This window comes from Ixodes scapularis, unplaced genomic scaffold, assembly GCF_016920785.2.
Source record: "Ixodes scapularis isolate PalLabHiFi unplaced genomic scaffold, ASM1692078v2 PGA_scaffold5__190_contigs__length_132052651, whole genome shotgun sequence".
NCBI lineage: Eukaryota > Metazoa > Arthropoda > Arachnida > Ixodida > Ixodidae > Ixodes > Ixodes scapularis.
The window spans coordinates 61650925-61672460 of NW_024609880.1; the positions used below are offsets into that span (position 1 = coordinate 61650925).

The 21536-nt window shown below is 44.7% G+C and overlaps 1 protein-coding gene across 1 annotated transcript in view; it reads right to left on the reverse strand.

Moving 5' to 3' along the window:
• LOC8025016 (receptor-type tyrosine-protein phosphatase N2) overlaps positions 1-21536 on the reverse strand; it is a 542301-nt gene that overhangs the window by 44131 nt on the left and 476634 nt on the right. Inside the window, exons 16-20 of the mRNA XM_042294236.1 lie at positions 11779-11833; positions 7870-8017; positions 4022-4095; positions 2414-2491; positions 1136-1255 (exon numbers count right to left, since the gene is read on the reverse strand). Of these exons, the coding sequence (XP_042150170.1) occupies positions 1136-1255; positions 2414-2491; positions 4022-4095; positions 7870-8017; positions 11779-11833 (475 nt within the window). The remainder of the gene's footprint in view (positions 1-1135; positions 1256-2413; positions 2492-4021; positions 4096-7869; positions 8018-11778; positions 11834-21536) is intronic.

Consider the following 21536-nt stretch of genomic DNA (forward strand, 5'->3'; position numbering starts at 1 on the left):
GAGAGAGTTTGGCCATACATTGGTTTGAATATGCGAGCATCTCGGGGCCAATCACAGGCCGCGAAACAGCCCCTAGCGGTGGTCGTGTCCTCTAAATATGTGACACGACTAATTTGAGCTGTTTTAGCGTCGCTAAAGTGAAAAAGTTTAGCTCTCGGTGACTGAAAACTTTGTGCATTTGAGGTTTTAGTCACGCCAATATTCAAGTGTAGAATAAACAAACGTGCGCTCCAGACCTGGGCCGACTTGCTAGAGACAGCGTCTCAGCTGAGACGGGGAAAGGAAGCACTGTCAAAGCCAGCGCGCGAGTCGAGCGGGACTCCCAGTGTCAAGAGGCTCACGCGCCCCACCCTTTGCACTGTTTTCTTTCAGCCAGTCTCCGGTCACTGTTCTAGCAAGCCAACATCAGCAGTGCAGACAACGGCATGGGCACGAGCGCGTGGCTTTGGAAAGTGCCTCCTATGCACAAGTTCTCGTACAAGTAAATTATTTTGCTGAGCTAGGCTCACGCGCCTGTGCCTTTGTCTTCACTGCAGACATTTGTGAGATGGAGTAGAGAGGCTGAAATCGAACGCTTCTATTTCACGCTTTAAACGTCGTTTGCAATATTGTGACATCGCGGTCTCCTGATCGGTCGACGCTGTGTCACAAATTTAGTTTACGCTCTCAGCGCGGGGGGAATATTCAGCGCTGGCGGCGGCCTTTGCTCTGCCTATTGGCCAAACTCTCCCAATACACGGCTCTGGGATGTCGAAGACTGGAGCACCGCCTGGTGGCGTTTGAAAAGAAAAATATCTATAGACCAACACGCGGCTCCGACATCAAGCCGCTGAGGTGACTCTGCTGTCGTCACGGTGCACGTGCAGACGCTTTACTTCACGCAAAACTGGTTCTGCGTCCGCGCAGGGCTCACACTTCGTGCGGGCAAACGCATGCTTGCACGTAAACAGCGCGTTGCCCTATAGCACAGAGGAGCCACGGGAACGCAGAAACGCAGCCTCTCCCCGTTTTTCGAAGATAAATCTACACTGCTGGGTCTAGTGAAATAATTGGAGGGTAAAAATAGGCATTGGCAAGATGTGACGACGAGAGGAAGGGATATGTTTGTCTCTACGGCGTCTTTGCGTGAGCTCACCTCGTAGGTGTGGTAAACCTCGCTGCCTTCCTCAGGCCAGTAGCGGTGGCACATTGCCACGCCGTTTTCCATGAGTCTGCTCAGCATGACGATCACCACGCTGCCTTGCTCCCATATCATCTGCGAAGGGAAATATACAAAAAAAAGAAACAGAATGCAGATGGTCTCTTTTAAAGTAACAAAGCTACAACAAAGGCCACAAAAAAAAAAAAAAAAGTTCTTTTGGGTGATATGTTACTGGGATTCAAAACCAATCGAAACACTCGAGTGGCGTGTCACGTGATTGTTTCGTCATATCCAAAACACCCTTCTTTGCGCATGACAAAGGAGGCGCTAGAAGTTGAGAAGGAGCGATCACGTGTGCGCTGAAAGCTCCTGCCCCCAGCAGACGCTATTCTTTTCGGTGCGTAGCGAGCACAATCTCGGCGCCATTGTGTCGTTCGATCTCAGGCAGTAGCTATGGTCAGTAAAGACCTAAGAAACGCAGGGCGTGGCGAGTTCCAACCCTATCATTATCTCTCCATAGACAGTGAGTTGCCGTGTTAGCCGACACGGATGCCCAATGACAAATTACGAAGAAATACACGTAAACGTAACGAGCCCTGCATTTTTTTTAGCTATTAGTAGCTATAGCGGACTACGACGGAGCTCGATGCCTTGACGCTACTGAACCGCCTACGTGAGGAACGAATAAAAACATAATCGCCCTACATTAAAAATGCACTAGAAAGAAAAAAAAGAAAAAAAAAAAGAAAAACCGGAACACTTTGGTGTTTAAGCGCCGCATCTAGCAATCAGCTCAAACAGTTGGCGGAAACAAAATTGGAGGCCTTTGCGTTTTTTAACTATATCCTCCATTCAGAGTTTAGTGTCATAAATTCATTGTGCTCCTGCTAAAAAAAAAAAACAAAAAAAAAAACAGACGATCTTTTTTGCCGTATATGTGGGCTTTAAACGAAATGCAACCTTCAAATAAAATCCCAGTGCGACATGCAAGTTCATCTGCTCCTTGCGCCAACGTGCATTTGTTTACCCCCTAAATGCGCCCACGTGCGTTTGTTTACCTCCGACCTCAGCCAATGACGGCGCGAGCTTGGCTGCCTCGCCATCGCGTTTCCCATGCGTTATCTATGGTGCCCTTTGATTGGCGTGTCCCTCTTTGCGTTCCGATGCGCCCAAGAGATGTTTTAAGGCACTTGCTCGCCGCATATGACTGCACGACGCTCCGTTTACTCGCGTGTTTTGAAGTCTCATTGACTGTAAGGAAAAAGTGCTGACCTGCCAGAAGTCAGCGGTGGTGTGCGGTAGAGGGCCTTGACTGGCGATGTAAGCCGGGTTGCGTGGGTCGTGATCGGTCTGCGAGAAAAACAAACGGTTAATACATGTTCAGTTTTTTTTTGTATCTTTGCTCTTGTTTGTTGACGCTGTTGCCATCCACCTTGCAAATAGCCCCAGAAGTACAGTACACGAACAATACTGTCTTTATGAAACACTGGAGGAGAACATCTTGAATTTTGACATATTCATAGGATGACTCAATTGAGTTGTTGGCACGAGTGGCGTTAGGAACTAACTGCGTTACCAAATGATATTTAAGGCTCAAAAATATAGACGAAGGAAGCCATATCGATACATATGTCTGTGAGTAGTAGACATCCGAATGTGAGCGTTAGGTGCTGACGCGATATTATAGAAAGAATTGCGTTGGATATACACCAGTGCAAATAAAAAAAAAAAAAAGACAAAACTGACACCAACCAAAACAAAACAAAAAACGGCTGTTTTTTATAATAAACAGAACCACACAGCGCGAACAAACAACGACCGAGGGAATGCACAGAGTCAACAAGGAAATAATACTTTAGGATGTCTAAAAGTTTCGTAATTAGAAGTAAACCGATGGACAGGGCACAAACATCTACAGAGGGTGACACTTCGTTTAACCTTTGTCTGTCACATACATATGACTCTCCCCACAAATTCTTGCTTTGATAAAACTTCCTTGCCAGAGGAATTAACATAAGCAATCAAATTTGAAACTCGCCTCTTCCTTGTATGTATAAAAACGAATAATGAGACAACGTATACTGTTCGCGCTAGCTCTGTAGCGCATCGCACCAACTAAACATCAACATGCACACACACGCCCTGAGCCTTGCGTCACTACAATTTTTTTTAGACAACAATTAGTTTTCAGAAGGTATGACACGAGAAAAAAAATCACTCCACAACGTCGAAAAAAAAAAATCAGCTGACACTCCGCGTGAAACAGCACGTGCTTAAGTAAATTCAGATACACACAGGGGAGACTGAAATTCGCGCGAATGGCTTCCACTCATGCCAAACGACTCAAGGCTGATTCGCATATTTGTATTTGAGTGTGATCGACTGCAGTGCAACTGCTCGTGACCGTCTTCTGATCTGGCTATATTCACTAATGGTTTACGCATCATTATTTCACTATGCGCTGTAGATAATCCTGACAACGTTACAAGTGACTATAGAGGACGATCCACGTACTAAGGCAACGGCTCCTTCGGCTCCAACAAAACCAGTTTTTACTCCGTTTTGTCGGAGCCGATGCAGATGTTGCCATAGCAACCCTCGCTCTCAGTCGGACTCAACGCAAGCGTGTGAATCGGCCTTCACTCATAGAGAGTGTAACAATTTGATCGCACAAATGCTGCGCAATATTTGGTGCGGTCATGCTCAGGTGGGAAGTGTTCCAGTGCTACCCGATAGGTGGCGCCAGTGTGACAGCGTCTCGTCGCGAGGTGTCACAAGTGCTGGCAACGCAGTCAACCACACTGAAACGCATGCCTAAACCAGCCTTTGCTATTTGTATAGCTAAAACTTTGTAATGTGAGCGAAACGTCGATCACTTACGATTGTGCTAGCGTTGATATAATCGGAGCTGTTCATGTTGGACACATCGTTGAGGATCACCCTGGAGTGGTCATCTGCAGGACGAGACGCAGAGAGAAATGCTATAGATAGTCGCGCAGTAGAACTAGAACAGGTTCCACGAATGATTTTCAACGTAACGAGCAAAGCATATAGCAACTGTTACTTTTTTACATTTTATATATTTGTATATTACTATAATTATTGAGAGATTAAGATATGCAGGACATGGCAAGATCCGAGAATTTTGTGTCACTCCGCATCCAATAAGTCTGCAGCCTCAAGCCAATAAGAGCATCAAATAATAAATCACAAAGCAAAAACCATGAAAATTACGAGCGATTTGGTGAGTTGAGGGCTTTGATAGGGAATAGTACAGTAATTACAAGTCATACTCGACGTTTCTCAAGTTTTCAGGGACAGCAGAAGGATGCTGTAGTAATCGATATTACGAGGAAACGTGTACATAACTATAAAGAACAGTGAGAAATTTAGAAATATGCAGCAGAAAAATGAGCATGACGAGCACTCGAATATGCTCACTAAGCTCACTCGGAGTGGATGTCTGCGTGGACTTATCTTACACATCTGATGAGTTCTCACGTACTAATTTAAAAAAGAGGATATTTCTTCTTTTCTTTTTTCTTTCCCAACGTCATGCAAGAATTCCTTTTCTGTGGGCCCGTGCTTTTGTGGCTGTCATTTCTTATTGGCTGTAGCATGATTTCCTCACAACAGCAACTGGTATGGTCAGTCAATCCACACTATGAAAATCACACGCAGGAATGGCTTGCATCGCGAGCACTTGGTCTTGGATCCTGCTCTACTGCATGCACTTCGAGGCCATGATCTTACTCGCGTCACCTTAGCTGTAGAGGTAGAAATTACCACTCAGTAAAAGGGTCACTGATATAATTTAAAGCGCTCTCTACCATTTTTTGGTTGACGATAATTAGAGCGTCTTTACTTAAATTCGGATACAAAGTCATAGGAAATATAAACCTGACCTTTGAAAAGAGAACTAAAAATAAAAAAAAGCGTCAATGGTTTTTTTTTCTTCATAAAGTGGATATGTTGTATTGAGTATTAAGGACAACAATTTTTGTTAACTGCGGACGTTTCTCTTGAATGGAGGTGGCAACCTGTGTCGTCTCCCTGTTGCCAGAACTGTTGTACGTTTGTTATATTTTGTGTTCGCTATATATATTTCGCTAAAACAATTTACATTCGTTATGTTTGGCGGGTACAATGTAAGTTATCTGATGGGGACATCTCATTTTTATTATTACTTTTTAAGTAATACAACTCAGTTGGGAGCACAGCTGGAGTTCTCTCGCAAATGTTCCTATCGTTCTCCTCGCCTTTTTTTGTAGCTGTTATTTTTAACATACACAACTCGTACAGTTCAACACACCCATACTTTCAAACAAAGTAAGGCATTTTAACATATGAGCACGTGTCAAGACTCAAAACGAAACAAAGCAAAACAAAACAAAATAATTCGACAAACATCACAACTTGCAACTCCCAAACGTTACAGTATTTTGTTTTGTTTTTCTGCGGGTTTGGGATGGGGGAGAAATTTCCTAGAGCGAGTGCTACATTTACAACATTTGTGTGTAATGTGATTAAACAAATTAATGGAATAAATTTGTACCCAGGGGTACAAGACAGCAAAGACAAAACAAACAAACAAGCGAAGTCGAGCTTGCTCGACTTCGCTTGTTTGTTTGTCTCTATGCGCACGGTCTCTATGCGACGTCTCTATGCGCACGGTCCGATTCGCTTTAATCAGCTTATCACGTTCGGCTTGGCCCGCAGCATAACAGAGGCACAATCCGGGACAGTGTTTGTACAGCGCGCTCGCTCGAGTTTTGTCTAGGCGGCCGGAGGAATGAAATCATTCCCGTGCACTCCAGGGATGCTTATAATGCGCAGCCGCGGGCTCGTTTTCGGCTCGGCGGTGGGACTACTCTGGCATCGAGCTTTTTAGAAAAAAAAAAACACGTCAGATTTGGTGTATTGACATTTATAGTCATTATATAGCAACTGACACCTTAAAAAAAATCAGGGAGGGACTTATCTTGTTCACGTTTCTGGCGTCGGGATTCGCTCAAAACGCCACACTCCACAGAACGATTGGAATGAAGTATAAATAATGCTTTGTGAAAACTTTGTAAATATCAATGATTTAACTGTCTGGTTAACGCACATAGGTACAGCAACTTTAAACTAACTTACTGAATGCAGGCAAGGGCAAGCCTCAGTTAATACAGGTCCCGTCCTAGCGAACACTGAACGAAAGCTACAATATCGGATCTGAGCTAATCTGAAGTGAAGCAAATACTTTCCCTTTACATGCAGATTTTAGTTAAAATGTTGGAGAAGAAGGTATGTGCCACGCTCTCTTCATCTTGAACTTAGCGGCGGAAATAGGTATTAGTGCGTAACTAGACTTAATACGCCCGGAGAGTAGCCGTTGCGAAAGATTTAAGGCTGCGAAACCACAACCTTTTAGCATGTGGTGGGTATATTTTGTTCTATTTTAACTCTCGGTTTATTCTTAACTTTATTCGAATTCAAGTAAAAAAACATTTACCAAAAGCGTGAGGCTATATGATTATTGGTTGGTATGTACTGCGCTTCAGTGATAGATTATTCATATACTAACAACTAAAACTCCGGCCCATACTAAGGAACGCCCAAATTAAGACAAACACACGCCAAGACAGACCATCAAATGTTTCTTTCCCTAAACACTTCATAAATTGTGAGCTGTTAATTTTATAGGCTTCTATCGTCAATCATGTGTTAATCCGAAGCTAGTTTCCCGAAATATTTAACGATTATGCATTAACGAGAACAGAATTCGCATTCGCGGAGAATTCCACGTTTATTTAAATTTTTAACGAGCGCGCACTATATACTTACGTGTATGTGGTACATACAGTCAAGCAGCGTTCAGATAAGAAAAGCCTGGAAACGAGACAGCATAAAAAAAAAAAAAAAAAAGCGGGGCTATGTTTTTGCGGGGCCTTGCCCCAGACTGCGCCAAAATGGGATAGCATTGCTTGTCTCCTGTGAAGACTACAATCCCCCGATTAAACTGCAACGGACCTAGAGCGTGTAACGGAGCATGAAATGCCCCTTGCTTTTTTACAGTTTGCCAAGCGTAGCTCTTTCTCCTCCGTCGTCTCTCTTTGGCACGTCGAGCGCGATCCTACTCAGCACGTCACCGCTTCTGTTCCGCCATCTCCTCTTCGGTCCGCCGCTTTCTCTTGTGAGGCAATAACGAGTTTTAGTAGACCGCGTTTCCCCCTCCGCTAGTCCCCTCCGCTAACCGGCACTGTACAGCCAAGGCCATCGGCACGCAAGCACAGTGGCGGTATCTTCGTAGCGGAAGGTTAGCGGAAGGGGAAACCCGGTCTAGTAAAACTCCCTAATAGGGAGTTCTGAAAAACCGTACCCCAACGCTTCCGGGAGCGCCCGAGCAGCCTTAGGGTTTCGGACTGCGCCTGAGTAGTGCGACGCCCCAAACTGCGGGGGGGGGGGGGGGGGGGGGGGGGGGGGGGGTTCAAAAGCATCGAGGCCGCCTATACCAAAACTCCCTAGTTTGAAGACCACGGCACATCTATTGAGCGCCCTGGTACCGCAATCCTCGCATGCGAGCGGTAAAAAAAAAAAAAAAAAAAGAGAACGGCGTATGTACCTCACGGCCAGAACATATTGTGGAGGGTGACGTGATAAAATGCTATCGGTTTTAATATTTCCGGCGTCCCTTTTTAACTGTCAGGGACCCGGTGTCGTTTATAGCGCAGAAGCATACTCACAAGGCAAGACGTCCGGGTATCTGTTCTTCTTCATGTTAGCGGCCAGCGAGGCAGCGGTCGTGGCGCAGGGGTCGGCTTCGTACGCGCACAGGGCTTCCCATTCGCGGGCCAGGCGGTCTTTGCACTTGAGGTGGTCTTCCATGTACGACTGCCAGGAAAAGAAACAGCCGGGAGTCACGCCAGGGCGGCTTTTCTAGAAATAACGTCTCGGTTAAGACTGCGTGAAAAAAAGAATCCGCAGATTTTTGCTATAATGTGAGAAGTGAGAGCGATAGCTGTCACTTTTCAGATTATGACAAAGAACGTAGCAACGTACACATCTACTTTTCTTCACTCGATCACACATATTGCAACCTTCTGGTCACTGAAGTATGCTGACGCAATTTTATCGTTTGTTGGCTAAAATGGGCTGAAACGAAATCTATTGGTTTCATCAGAAAGAGGCGAACGTTTTCTTCTGATGACGAGGCAAAGATATTTGCCTCGTCATCCAATAAGCTAGCTTCGATTATTATTACAGAACACAAGAGCTTTCTTCCTTTAACAATTTTTTAGAAGAGTGATCGGTATTGGTTTTATATTCACAGAGTTTCTTTGGCACTGATTTACTCAGTTTCACAGAATATTCATCAGTGCTATTTGTTGCCTTGAATTAAGCTTTTTTTTAAGAGTCTTCTCAATGGCCGTTTAGTGCGTAAATAAATATTATCGTTTCGAAAATCTCAGTAAATCTACTTTGTCGTAGTCGTATCGGTTCTGATGACGCAAGTCAGATAAATTACGTGAAATACATCGCTATCGTCTGCTCTTGTCAACAGCACAAGGTGCGTTCTAAAAGACAAAAGAACGCAGAAAAAAAAAACAATAATCTTCAAGAAACTCCGTTCGCATCTTTCCAAGCTACCTCTGATCCCCAAAAGAGCCACACTGCAGCAAAAACAACAACAGATCTCAACGCAATAGAGGAAACTTATACAACTGGTAGGCGCCAAATAAACAAAACGGAAAACTTCAAACTAGCATAACTCTAGAAGACTTTCTGGTACATGCCCGAAAAAAAACAACAAAAACATCAGCAAAAACTTTGAGTCAACGCAGCTTCCGAAGAGGCCGCCGTAGAAGCGACTGGCGACAAAACAAACAAACGAAGTGAAGCTTAAAACACCTACAAACGCGAAGAAGGGAGGTAGCGGTATATCCAACGGGCCACCTCCGTCTTTTCTAGGGCTCGGCCAAATTTGCGAGTGTTTCCAAGCGTGGTAAAGAGACGGACAAAAAAGTCCGAAGTGGGGATGTCTGCGCCGACGCGCCGCGCCACGCCGCGCGCGTTGAATTACAAGCGGGGACCTGTTCTCCCAGTGGGTGCGCGGAGAGTCTCAGTGAAGCGAAGGTGACGAGGGGTTGGTGCCCGCTCTCGATTCCATTTGTTTCACGGAGACAAGGCTGGAAGCGACAGTTCTCCTCGCGCGCTCTATCCACCCCCCCTCCCTCATCTTCTTTCGTGCCCAAACTCTGCTTCACTTCGCCCCCCCCCCCCCCCCCCCCCCCCCCCCCTTTTCCATCTTTCCTTTGTCTTTCATTTTTCTCTTCTGTAGGTCTCTATTGGTTTGTTTGCGTTTGTCCAACTTTACCTTGCCTTCTTGGATGTGCCGCTCTTCCTTCTTGCTCTCTGCGGGTCTCTGTTTTTCTGACGATCTCTCTATCTCGTTGCTTCGTTCCTTCTTTTTCCGCGTTCTTTTTGCTCATCCTCTTTTGTGCTCCCGGGGACACAAAAGTCCAGGGGGGACATTTCTTGGTGTCGCCCCCGGCCAACCCCCGCATTCCCTTTGATTCCCTTTGTTTTTAGTTTGCTTTCTATTCGTGTTCGTGTAAAAAAAAAAAAAAAAAGTAAACCAATAATGAAGAAAATTGGCCACCCATTTTCTCGAAATCGGCTCCGCTCCGGTCACGAGCTGTAATTCTTGTCTTGGGACGTTGTTTATATCTGTTGGTTGGATTTAGTGTTACCTCAAATCTGCGTGAGTATGTGTGCGTGTGTGCGTGTATATGTTTGTGTATCTGGTGCATACGAGCATGTCTGTGTGTGTCTGTGTACGCACGTGTGTGTATGTGTGAGTGCCGTTTAAAATATTTACCGTTCCTCTTTCACATTGTAATTTTCTTTTTGACAACATTTTTGCTGTTTGTATGTGCGCTGTCTCGTTTCTTTGGACGTTTCAGAGAGTTTAGAAGACAAGGTAAAGAAAACGTCGCTCTTCCGCAAACTTGTTTGGCCAGAAAATGGGGTGATGGCGTCCAAGCACTTCGAGGTAAATATATTACTGGACTAGTAAACAAACATGCACGCCCACACACACAAACAAGGGTAAGCAAACAAAAATAAAAATGTACGCATCTATGTTTTTGCTGTCACCCTCTTGGTCCACTCTCTAGACGCCAACTACGAGAAAGCCTTTGGTTTCGAGAGTACATTCCTGTTTTTTTCCTTTTGATATGAGATTGTGACGCCACGGCTATTCGAAGCGAGTTTGAACAATTTGGTTACTTCTACTTTTTTTTTGTTTGATTCGATATAATCACCGACAGCTTAAGAAACGCAGGGCGGGACATTTGATGTACACGCTTGTTGATTTGTGATTCGTCCTCCAACGTTTTTATTGGCTAATGGCACACTTCGATTGGCTGCAGGGCAATAACTGGATCCTTGAGCCTCGTCACACTCTGCGCTGCTTAAGTTGTCGGTGACTATACGGAGCGCAAGTTCGTCCGCTTCTTGCGCATGGGTCGCGGTGACGTCAGAACGCCGAGCCCTGATTGGCTCGATTGAAATGATAGTGGATGGACCTCAAAGCAGGCTGCCTTGTGGTCTACCCACTATCCTTCAGTCAGAACCAATCAAAGGTCGGAGTTCTGACGTGACCGCAACACCTGCCAAAAGAAAAGCAGAAGAACTTGTGCCCCGCATAGCTATCGGCCGAATCAATCCGTAGCCTCATTCAATCATTTTACGCGCCGGAGAAGCACACGTGCGAAATAAACGCCGTATTATCGCGCGAAGAGTTTGTCAATAGTAAGTGCCTAAACCTGAGGTGAAGTTTAAAACCTTTTAATGAAGGGAACTATTTATTGTTTAACTAAGAAAAAAAATGGTGCGCGCTTGATTTGTTCTGTGTTGCTGTTTTATTTTATTATTGTATTGCATTCTGTATGTGCAGAGACACCGGATCCAGTCAAGCTTCCCACTGAAAAGCTGTTTGTCCAGTGTCTCCGGCACAAATTTCTTCTCTAAGCTCAAGCTGAGGTTAGCAGACAAACATTTGGGCAGAACATTTCGGAAACAAAACTGATTGCAAAACGCCAGGCGACCGGACGTACGACACAAACGATTGTGACTTTCTCCGAGACACGCCTGTCTTCACGCATTACGTTGTTACAGGAAATATTCGAGTATTTAACCTCCTTTTACCGAGACGATCAAAACGTAATGTAATAAACCAAGTTGCAACGCAAAAAAATTAAAGCGCGCCTGCAAAAAAATAAAATAAAAAAAAATAATTTGTCTTGTAAATATTTTTAACGACACGTGCGGATAATTTAGGATAAAATAAGGTGATACAAAACAGTCTGCACTGAAACTGAAGAAAATAAGCACTATTTTAGGCCGCAATCATTAAAACGTTCTATAAAAACGTATCTGATGACATTGTTATGAATAACATCCATCAAAGTGAACACAGACAAAACAAATTTAGGAGGATAAATGTTTATACGAGATGTGAAGCTTTCATGACCCTTTTTCTCGCTCTAACTCCTGCGACGACGCTGAAAAACATCGATGTACCTTAATGTATTAAAAGTACGAATGAGCATGCTTCTTCACTAAACAAAAAAAGATTAAAGCCTCCTTACGAGGATCATGTGTCCTGTAGAGACGTCCAGATTAGACGTAACTGGTTCTTCACTCCTGAAACGAAAACAAGAGGTCATTTAATTAAAGGGGGACGGCAAAGCTTACGCAACAAACGAATCAACATGAAGATTTGCCGCAAAAAATAAAAAAACCTCCTTAAAAACAAAAAAACACCACGACTGACTAGAAAAGAAAACTTTGTGATAAAGTAAAAAAAAAAGAACCTTTTTCTAATTACAAATTAGAAGCACCACTGAAGAAATAGGAAGCCGTTAATGGCTCTCGACATAGCTGCCAGGCTTATAATTTTATCACTTAATATGTCTTTTTAAAAATAAGAGTAAAACAGACGCGGCGACTGAAACGCCAAGTGCGTAAACATGACGCTGAAATCTAAGAACAGATGTCACGAGACTGAAGGACAGTTGACGCGGAATATCCGGAAAATTGCACCTTTCAAATATATATACTTTTTACATTGTCGACATGTCTAGGCTTTCTTCTTGAGAGTTAGGCCTGACGCAGGATACTTGTTAAAATGCCGTTGCGAGTTTTGGTGATATCGCTAATCAAGCGAGAAAAAATGACATGACAACCAGGGCACTCGATCGCCGGCTCTCTCGACATTGCGTAAGCTAGTAGGTTCAGCGGATGAATTCAATAGACGTTACCTGTTAAACAAGGTCCCGGTTCAGTGTGATACTTTGGGTAGCATCATTCGGGCGCATACAATTCAACGGCTCTACGGACCTGTAGAGATCTAGCACAGCTTGGGAGTTCCGGAGTACCAACATACAAACATATCACGTGTTATCGTTTTTGATGAGCATAGACGGCGATTTTCAAGAGTAGGCCCACCAATTCCCGCGATCTTATAGCTACTGATATTTTAACAAACGCTTGGCACGGCCTATTATATTTGCGATTCTCGCTTTGTGATCCCTTGTTCGTTGTCCTTATATCGTTTAAAAGAGTCGTCTCACTCTTTGTGGAGAGATAATAAGGTGATCAGGAGTCGCCATAACCTGTCAAAGACTATAAGCGCGATGTTAAGCCAAGCTTATATTATTAGAGTTTCTCTTCGTGCGTAGTAGCTATTTTTGTCTATTTCTAGAAAGTTGAGAGGTCTCCGGGATTTTCAGAAAGCAACGTTGCCGAGTAGACTCGCAAGCTTCATGCGGTGCTTCATATGTTCGTTCTAGTATACCTTCAAACAAGCTGGATCATGCGTCTGATGACAGTTTAATTGACATCAGCGGAGATTGTGCCCATGTTCCGGCTTCAGTATAGGAACCGCCCTTTTTAAGAGTAACATTACATTGCAAAGTATCGACTAAGTGAGAACCAGAAACTATTCCTATCGGCCAAGGGGATACGGCGGCAAAAAGAGGGTCGCGCCTGACGCTAATGTCGCGATATCGCATGCTAAACCTTGCTCTAGACGACAATGCCGGACTAAGCTTAGTGAATCCAGCCAGGGTGAGCTTCCAGCAAGTTATAACTACAAACGTTTTTGTTATAAATTAAACGAAAAAATCAGGTGGATGGCTGTGCCCTCTGTCTACCGCACGTGAAATGCAACTAAAGTGCAGTGGAACGCTACGTGAGTAGAAAAAGGAAACTACATTTCTGTATCCTTAGAACGTGACTTCACGAAGGCGGCTTTTCTTTTTTTTTTTTCTTCGAAAGAAAACCACTTTTAAGTAATTCATGACTTTTTATTTGTACGCTACGTCATTTCTAATTAGAGTTATTAGTAATATTATGACAGATTCAATTCAATGAAGTAGAAATGCACACCGTATCATTGAAATAATCGTTTTCTGCCATGAGTGCAGAGCGAGATACCCGGCGAATGCAACACATTCAGTGCCGCGTATTACGGCAATTTTTTTCTTTTATAAAATTTGAAAGCCATTTGTTTGACAAGCAGATCCCAGTAAGCAAATTTTAAAACACAGGCGCTTATCTAATAAAATCAATGGGATATATGAAGTCATCATAACTCCACATTGTTTATCATGACAACATATCGTGTGAACGACAGGCGCAAACGCGAAAATCCGGAAAGTGCTTTATTTATAAGTCGAGTACTAATGCAAACGCAAAAATTTCCCGAACTACCTTCTCTCCTCGCGTGTACACTTTCCATAACTTGGCACACGCTACTCCTTCAGGCGTGTGTAGGAGGGTTGCAGCGAATAAAAAGAAAAACCAGGAAGAGCAGGTTGTGGGCTTCCCCACACGAAGAGTGTGCCTGCAGAGAAGCATGCTCTGCAGAGCTCGTCTTTTGGCTGGGAGTGCGTGACGGACGCGTTGCATCAATGTGGGCAATGATTCGTCTGTTCGTCTGCATGCTTAAAATAACGCTTAACAAAAAAAAAAAATGATAGTGTTAATTTTAAACGCGCAAAGGCTTGTATTTTTATTCGCTAGTCAGAAAGCTTGCACCGTAGGCAGGATTACTAAGCTTCGTAATGTCAATTAATTGCTCTGGGAATAACATTGCCCCCCACCCCGACACACACACACACACACACACACACACACACACACACGCAAACGCACACGCACACGCACACGCACACGCACACACACACACACACACACGAAAAAAAAAGTATAATAGGAACGTTGACATTCTTTAATAAATCTCCGAGGTGAAAGCAATCATTAAAAACTTCGCCTCAACTTGCGAGCTTTATAATCGCTCGCCAGAACGACTGCTAACTATGGCCCTCAAGTATTTTGTGGTACCATAATACTAAAACTAAGATACGTTCTCGGCAATAACCCGAACAAATCAAACGGTAGTTCAAAAACAATAACTCCAGAACCTACTTCGCAAAAGCAAAAATGATACAAAAAACTACCAAAAAGGTCAACTGACGTTAGCGGCCGTAAATGTTCCGAACGTTTCGTGGAGTTCTCGATACGGGCAGCCTAGTTTGGCCGTGGAAAAATAATAAATGCCGACAGGCGCCCGTCCCACATGAATCAGAGGCGGTTATAAAACAATACGCTTGCCCGATAAGCGTCAGCTTCCACGTACAAGTGTTCCGATAGCGACAAAAATAACCCTTCACAAAAGAAAAAAAAAAAGAAGAAAATCGCAAAAATGAGTTAACACCACCCAAAGGACGTGTTCCAGATTTTGCTGCTTCGGCACGCTGTTGACGTGGGGCACGGTACTAAAATTCGTAAAATAAAAAGAAAAGGAGTAAAGATTCGAACTACCAACTTTCAATAGCTGCCAATCTGACGTGAACGTGTGGCGAATGAATACGCGGTAAGGTCGGCGGAGATTTTGTATTGCGAGTCCGTTGGTTGTACAACCTTGGGCTAAGGTATAAGGTGAACCGGACGTAGCAAACATGTCCCGTATCGCGTATGGAAACATGCCCGCAAGTGGGTTTTGGTGAAGATTCACCTTGAAGGCTAACAAAATTTGTGCCACTCAAACTGACAAGCCGGCGAAACATTGCCGCAAGGAAAGTGAGTGGCGAGACACACTTCCTTCGACGAGAGTAAGAAGTGCTTATTTGTGGTCTATTTCGCTTATGCCGCGAACGAGGCTGTGGGAGGCATAGCCGGCACAGACAAACACGCTCACGCGTGACCTATCTCGTTTACCGCGTATGAGGATACGGAAACGTAAACAGCCCAAAGCAAACGTGTGGATTTGAAAACTAAATTCACGGATAGCATAAGAAACCCGCGGCGAGTCTCGAGCCTTTTGGTGGGCAGCCGATAAGATTGCGGCAATTAGCCGACAACAACTTCGATTCACGAAGCATGACAGGCCAGCATGCTAAGCCACACCGTACGCTTCTTAAGCCCCCCGTGACTCTACGAGGGTCAGTGCATCTTAAAAACACTCAAGAGATAAGCGAGATTAGTGCTCTGGCGTTTTTTTGTTTGTTTTTCGGCGAATGCAGCGAATTTCTGGACTGCGGGTTGATAATAACATTGTTCCGGAGTTTCGTTTGCTAGGCGTTGTCCGTGGTCAGGTTAGAACAAATTGTCCGTTGGCCCCGTGCCGTCTGCGCGCGCGCACGTCGTCGTCGTCTTCAGTTAGTTCTAATTAAGCGCCGTTCACACACTACCAACCGAGAACGACCGAGAGAGATAAGACCGGTTTTTAAGCCTCTTGCGACGGCGTAGGACCTGCCCCGCAGCAGCGCATCCGGTCTTTCGCCGTCGCAAGAGGCTTAAAAAGCGGTCTTGTCTCTCGCTCGTTCTCGGTTCATAGTGTGTGAACGGCGCTTTACGCGGCCCAGTGCCACCGCTACGCTATCTCCTCTATGGGTTTTGGAGGGATGTCGATCTCTTCTAGGGTGCCATCATATGCACTTTGTTTAGGGTGATGAAATCTGACCACTTTGTTCTCAACGAATTTTTTTTTTCTGTTTTTGAGCGCGAGCAAGCGTGTGGGTTTTCACAAGCTTTTGGCATTGACAGTGCTTCGACCATTTAGTAACATTGGCTTTGACGGCATTTTGTTACCAGCTATTTATTTGTATTTTTCTCGATAGAGCGTGCTGTCGGCATCGGGTACTACAAAGAATGTCATCAGCCTAAGAAAAGCGCACATGAAGGCACCCTTTCCATTGAATCATTTTAATAATAATAAAAAAAGAAGCTCGCTACGTTGTATTACAGCTAGGCAGTTTTCTGCGGGTGTTTTGGCTCGTGCTCTCCTTTTCACACTCTCGAAATTCACGCCAACGTCACAGCTCCCCCCCGAAATACAAAAATCCAGCACATTGGCGCTTTCTGAAGTTGATGCGTGGAATCTTGTCACCTGGGCGCCGGTAGCTTCTGTTTTCGTCACTCATGTCCGGGCAGAACTCTGATGCCGCCACACATCATATCGGTGCAAAAACATCACTGCGCAGTTGCGCATTCTGAAAATCAAAACTGAAAATGAGATGCGCCGGCAACCCCGAAACCCAAGAGAAGATGGAACGTTTTGTGAAGATTTCTGCTCATGACGTCATCCTCTGAATGGCTACCGCGAGGACCAGAAAAGCATTCAAGTACAGGGCGCACCTGACGCGCCTGGATTGCTCGAAATGCTGGGATGCCAATGTGGCCATTGACCAAGCAGGATGTTCATTTCAGGTTAAGAAGGGGACATGACCAAGGCGTAACTTTTCTGAATTCGGGAGGGCAGGCATGACGATCTGCGGCTTCGTGTGAGCCAGCAAAGTGATTCTATGGCTCGGCGAAACTTCGGCGCTGAACACGTTGCAGAGGATTTCCTTCCCAACAGGAGGCTTTCCGGGTAGCTTGAGCTGCCCCGCCAGAAATTTCACTTCTAACACCGATATTGCAGAGTTTGATTTGCTAGGTGTTGCTATTCTCCGGGCTCTCCACACCCTCCCGTTTTTAAGTTGTCGATAACTATATATATAAAAAAGAACATTGTAAGGTGAACGAGCGTATTCTACGCCAGTAAAACCGACAGACCAGTAACCTTCGGTCACACACTCGGATTTCGGGAGATCTCTGTGAGGTGCGAAGCGCGAAATTATTAGACCTCAGCCTCTACCATATACATTTGTTACTCTGCTCCTTCCTTGCTCATGTCTATCGGCTTTGCTGCCACACTCCGTTTTTTTTGATCCGCGGAAGCTGTAGAAAAAGATAGATGGAGATATAGAACTAACGAAAGAGAGATGGAGGATGAAAGAAAATCCGCCATGTTTATTTTTCCCCCAGCCCCTTTTTTTTTTCTTTCCTTCTCCTGTCTCGGTTTTCGTCCGGATTTGCCACGCGTTGCCCAGGCAGCGGAAGAGGCGTCTCCTCTACTTTTTTTGCTCCTTCTGGCAGAAGGCGCGGGGGGAAGGATGGGGAAGTGGGACGAATTGCCAGGGAGACATAAGGCGACAGGAGAGGGCAAGCCGGTGTTAGTGGGGAAGATGGTCCTAAGCAGACCATTATCGTGGAATTGCCGCCGCGCACTCGACAAGCCCGCTTTTCCCTGCTTCTCGCCATCGGTGCTTGTCCTCTTTTCTCTTTCTTATGTGTTTTATTGACGGAGTGCATATATTTTTATTTCATTCTATTTTGTCGTATGTCCCTCCCGGAATTTATTTTCGTTTTCCCGAGGAGTTTGTGTTCCTTCTCGCCTTTGCACGCTTGTCCGACTGACGCTTGTGTGCTGTTGTCTTCTTAGCCTCGCTTTACTGTTCATTTTTTTTATGTTGTTTTGTTGTTTCCTTTTTACGAGAGCTTCTTTTACGTATTGTAAAAAAAAAATGAAGAGAACAAAAAGTAAACACGAAAGAGGTACTCAGCCAGCGGATGCGGACCAAGAAACCGAAACTGAAATCGAAAGTAAAGGGAAAGAAAAGGAAGATAAGGCTTTTGAATTGGTCAGGTCCTTTTTTTTCGGACTCAGTAGCCCATCTGGTAGCTCTTTTCCGCAATATTATAAACAAACAGTAAATAAAGAAAAAAACAGCATTATAGTTTACATACCAAGAGCTCCGTTTATGAACATGCGGTAACGAACAAGTGTAATGTGCGTTGCAGAAGCACGCGCTAAGAAACAACGCCGGCTTCCATGGCGCATGCGCACAGAAAAATACGGGGCCGCATGAATACTTAGTACAAACGCACGTACGAAAACACAGTGCGCTATTATGTGCGCAAGCAATCTTAAAGGAATTGTCCGGTAAATTTTTGTCTTCAAGAAAACAATAATTCTTATTTTAACTGTGTTTAGGAACACCCTCCGCGCAATATCCGAATTTTCAATTCTCCTCCACGCCGAAACATTGGATCTTAAGCTGTTCACAAAACGCGTCCTTAAAAAACGGGATTTTTGTTGGCAACATTGACAACCGCGGAAGCTCTGACGTAACATCAAGTAAAGAGCCACGTTTGGGTGCCTTCCGACTGCTCTACTGTAACTTTTCGTTTTTTATTCGTTTAACCTTGTTGTTCTGTCAGACTAGATCTTTGTTGATTTAAGGAGACTTCTGTTGTTCGGTTGGTTGAAACGATTCCCGGAGTGCAGACAAACGATCTCCTGTCACCGTATAAAATAACATCGAGCTGCCCGCGTGCGTAACTGACCGCCACCTTTCAGGTCCCAGATTGGTTTCGGTTTCGCCGCATAAATATTTTCTTGAAAATACATCTGTCCCTCTAGCATCAACTTTTCATGATCTTGCAAGACATTTTATTAGTCTAAACGTCTAAATTCACGATAGAGCTCACCTTTAATGCTATTCGTATGGAAAATAGTTCTGGATGCGGTTGCTCCGCATAGACATTTTGTTTGTGCGTGTAACTGCTGCTCCACGCTCAATTTCTCATGATCTCGCAAGACATTGCCTTCAAATGTCTACGTTGACGGTAGAGCATAATGTTTAATCCTCTATCTCTAACCGCAATGATTCTAATCGATGTGATTGATCTCGTGGACTCTAGCTTTGTCTTCAACACTAATTTATATGGCGTGCAAGTACGCCTGCTAGTAAGCGAGCGGCGAAGGAAAGATTTTTCGCGCATTTCGTGCGTTTATTTACCCACCAATGCGCTCAACACATCATGGCCCTTGCCTGGCTGACATGGTTTACTGCAATTTGTATTGCCCACTGATTTGTCAGCCCCTTCTTTATATTTCTCACCTTTTTGAAAGCGTGCTGATAATCCTATAAAAAACAGGTGTTTATAGTTATCCCACATTTCAGACGTCTTGGGAATCATCTAGCAGGGAGCCCCGCATTTGTCAAGTTTCAACACTTTTGTTTTTGATACAACTCATCAAGTCTGGAACATTGCACATTTGAGCTAAATTAATTTATGATCGCTATCATGTCTAACCTTATAACTAAAAATTGAAGTCCTTTAACCCCATAAATATGTACAGCCAAAGTTTATTTCAGAACTGGCTTGTGGAACGCTTAAAGGACCAGCAAGTTTGAAAGAAAACTATTTTTCATGTTCCAAAAAAAACAGAAACGAAAGTGCTCTCCGGAGGCCTGGAGAGCACTTCCCATTTTAACGTTTTAAAGGTTTCAGTTCCTAAGAAAAGTAAAGGTGTTAATCATTAAACATTCCGCAAAACCTACAAGCCAAGGGTTCACCCTCCTAAATTCAGAGTCGATCAGCGACATCACCGTGTAAACGGCGCAGTGGTTGGGTGCGACGGTGGACATCACACAGGTACCGCATGACTAACGTGAAACTTTGCAAAAATGAGGTTCCCCTGGACGTTACCGATTCCCAAATTTTGTTTCAGAAACAAAGAATAATAAAAGGCAATTAAGCGCACGTCCGGAGACCACATGTCCCACGGCGTGGTCACAAAATATTTCCCCTGGGCACTTGCCGCAGTCTTGAGACTGCCAGACATATAATAGCTTAGAATTACGGATTATCTTTATTATTCATGGCAATACTCGGTTACAGGCATCGTCAGAAACACAGACAGCCTCGGAAATCTTAATAGCACAGGTGTGATAACTCTTTGCAAGTAATGGTATGCCAATTCGAAGAACACATGGATAGTTGCTCCAAGCTCACAGCCGTCTTGGAAAGTTATCTCGATAAAAGTTGCGTTGTCCTTTTTGTTGCTTTCAAAAGAAACGCGATTGAACTGAAAACAACCTAAAATAGAGTTTAAGAAGAAACAAAATACGAAACTCTCATCAAAGAACATATTCCAGCCCTTGCGAACACGAAGTGCCTGCATAGCCGACGATCCCATGCCTGATGTTACGTCTCGCGTAATGGCAGGATGTCAGACATTAACACTGGTGAAATTCGGGGTGCAGTTTCGTACACAGGCCCATGACCAGTTTAATTAATATCCGGGCATTACATATCAAAATAAAAATGACGTTTGTTTATATGAAGGCTCCCTGGACCTAACGAGCGCAAAAACTTAAGTACATCCGGTTTAGACCGGACAATCCCTTTAATAAAATCGTTAGCCCGCCGGCCGAGTTAGACCGACACCACCTAGAAAATTGCAGAAGGACGCTGAAGCTTCGCCTTTAAGAGTGGAACGCGACAGAAAAACATATAAACCCCCACTCGTTCCCAGCTGTGCAAGCGTGTCCGCGTGGCCTAGTCGGGAGCGTGTCTGGCTCGCCACCGAAGGTACGGGGGTTGTAATCCCGCCTCCGGCTAACATTTTTCAAATTGTTTTCTTTCAGACAAATAAATTACTCTAGAAAGGAAAATCATTTGAGACACGCGACGACCTTTAACTTGTTTGACCCCCCCCCCCCCCCCCCAATGTCGTGTTATGGAGTGGGCATGGAAACAGCTTAGGAATGCATCGTTCTAACGCTGTGTGCATCCTTGTGCAGATACTGGCATCGCTGTTCTTCCTGCGGCGCTGGTCACCGTTACTTCAACCAGTCATCGTCACCCCGTCAGCAAATAATCAAGTGTTGCTTGGCTTTCCGGACAACATCGTCGGCGGGCCCTTCGGTGCTCCCGCGGATTGGCCGCAACCGCAGCGTGTCTTCACTCCGTTCGAGAGGGTTTACGCATCGACATCGACATCGTCACTCACGGATGGCCTGGCTTTAAAACCGTGGAGCGCCCTTGGATGCTTCAGTGGGCATGGAAACAGCTTAGGAATGCATCGTTCTAACGCTGTGTGCATCCTTGTGCAGATACTGGCATCGCTGTTCTTCCTGCGGCGCTGGTCACCGTTACTTCAACCAGTCATCGTCACCCCGTCAGCAAATAATCAAGTGTTGCTTGGCTTTCCGGACAACATCGTCGG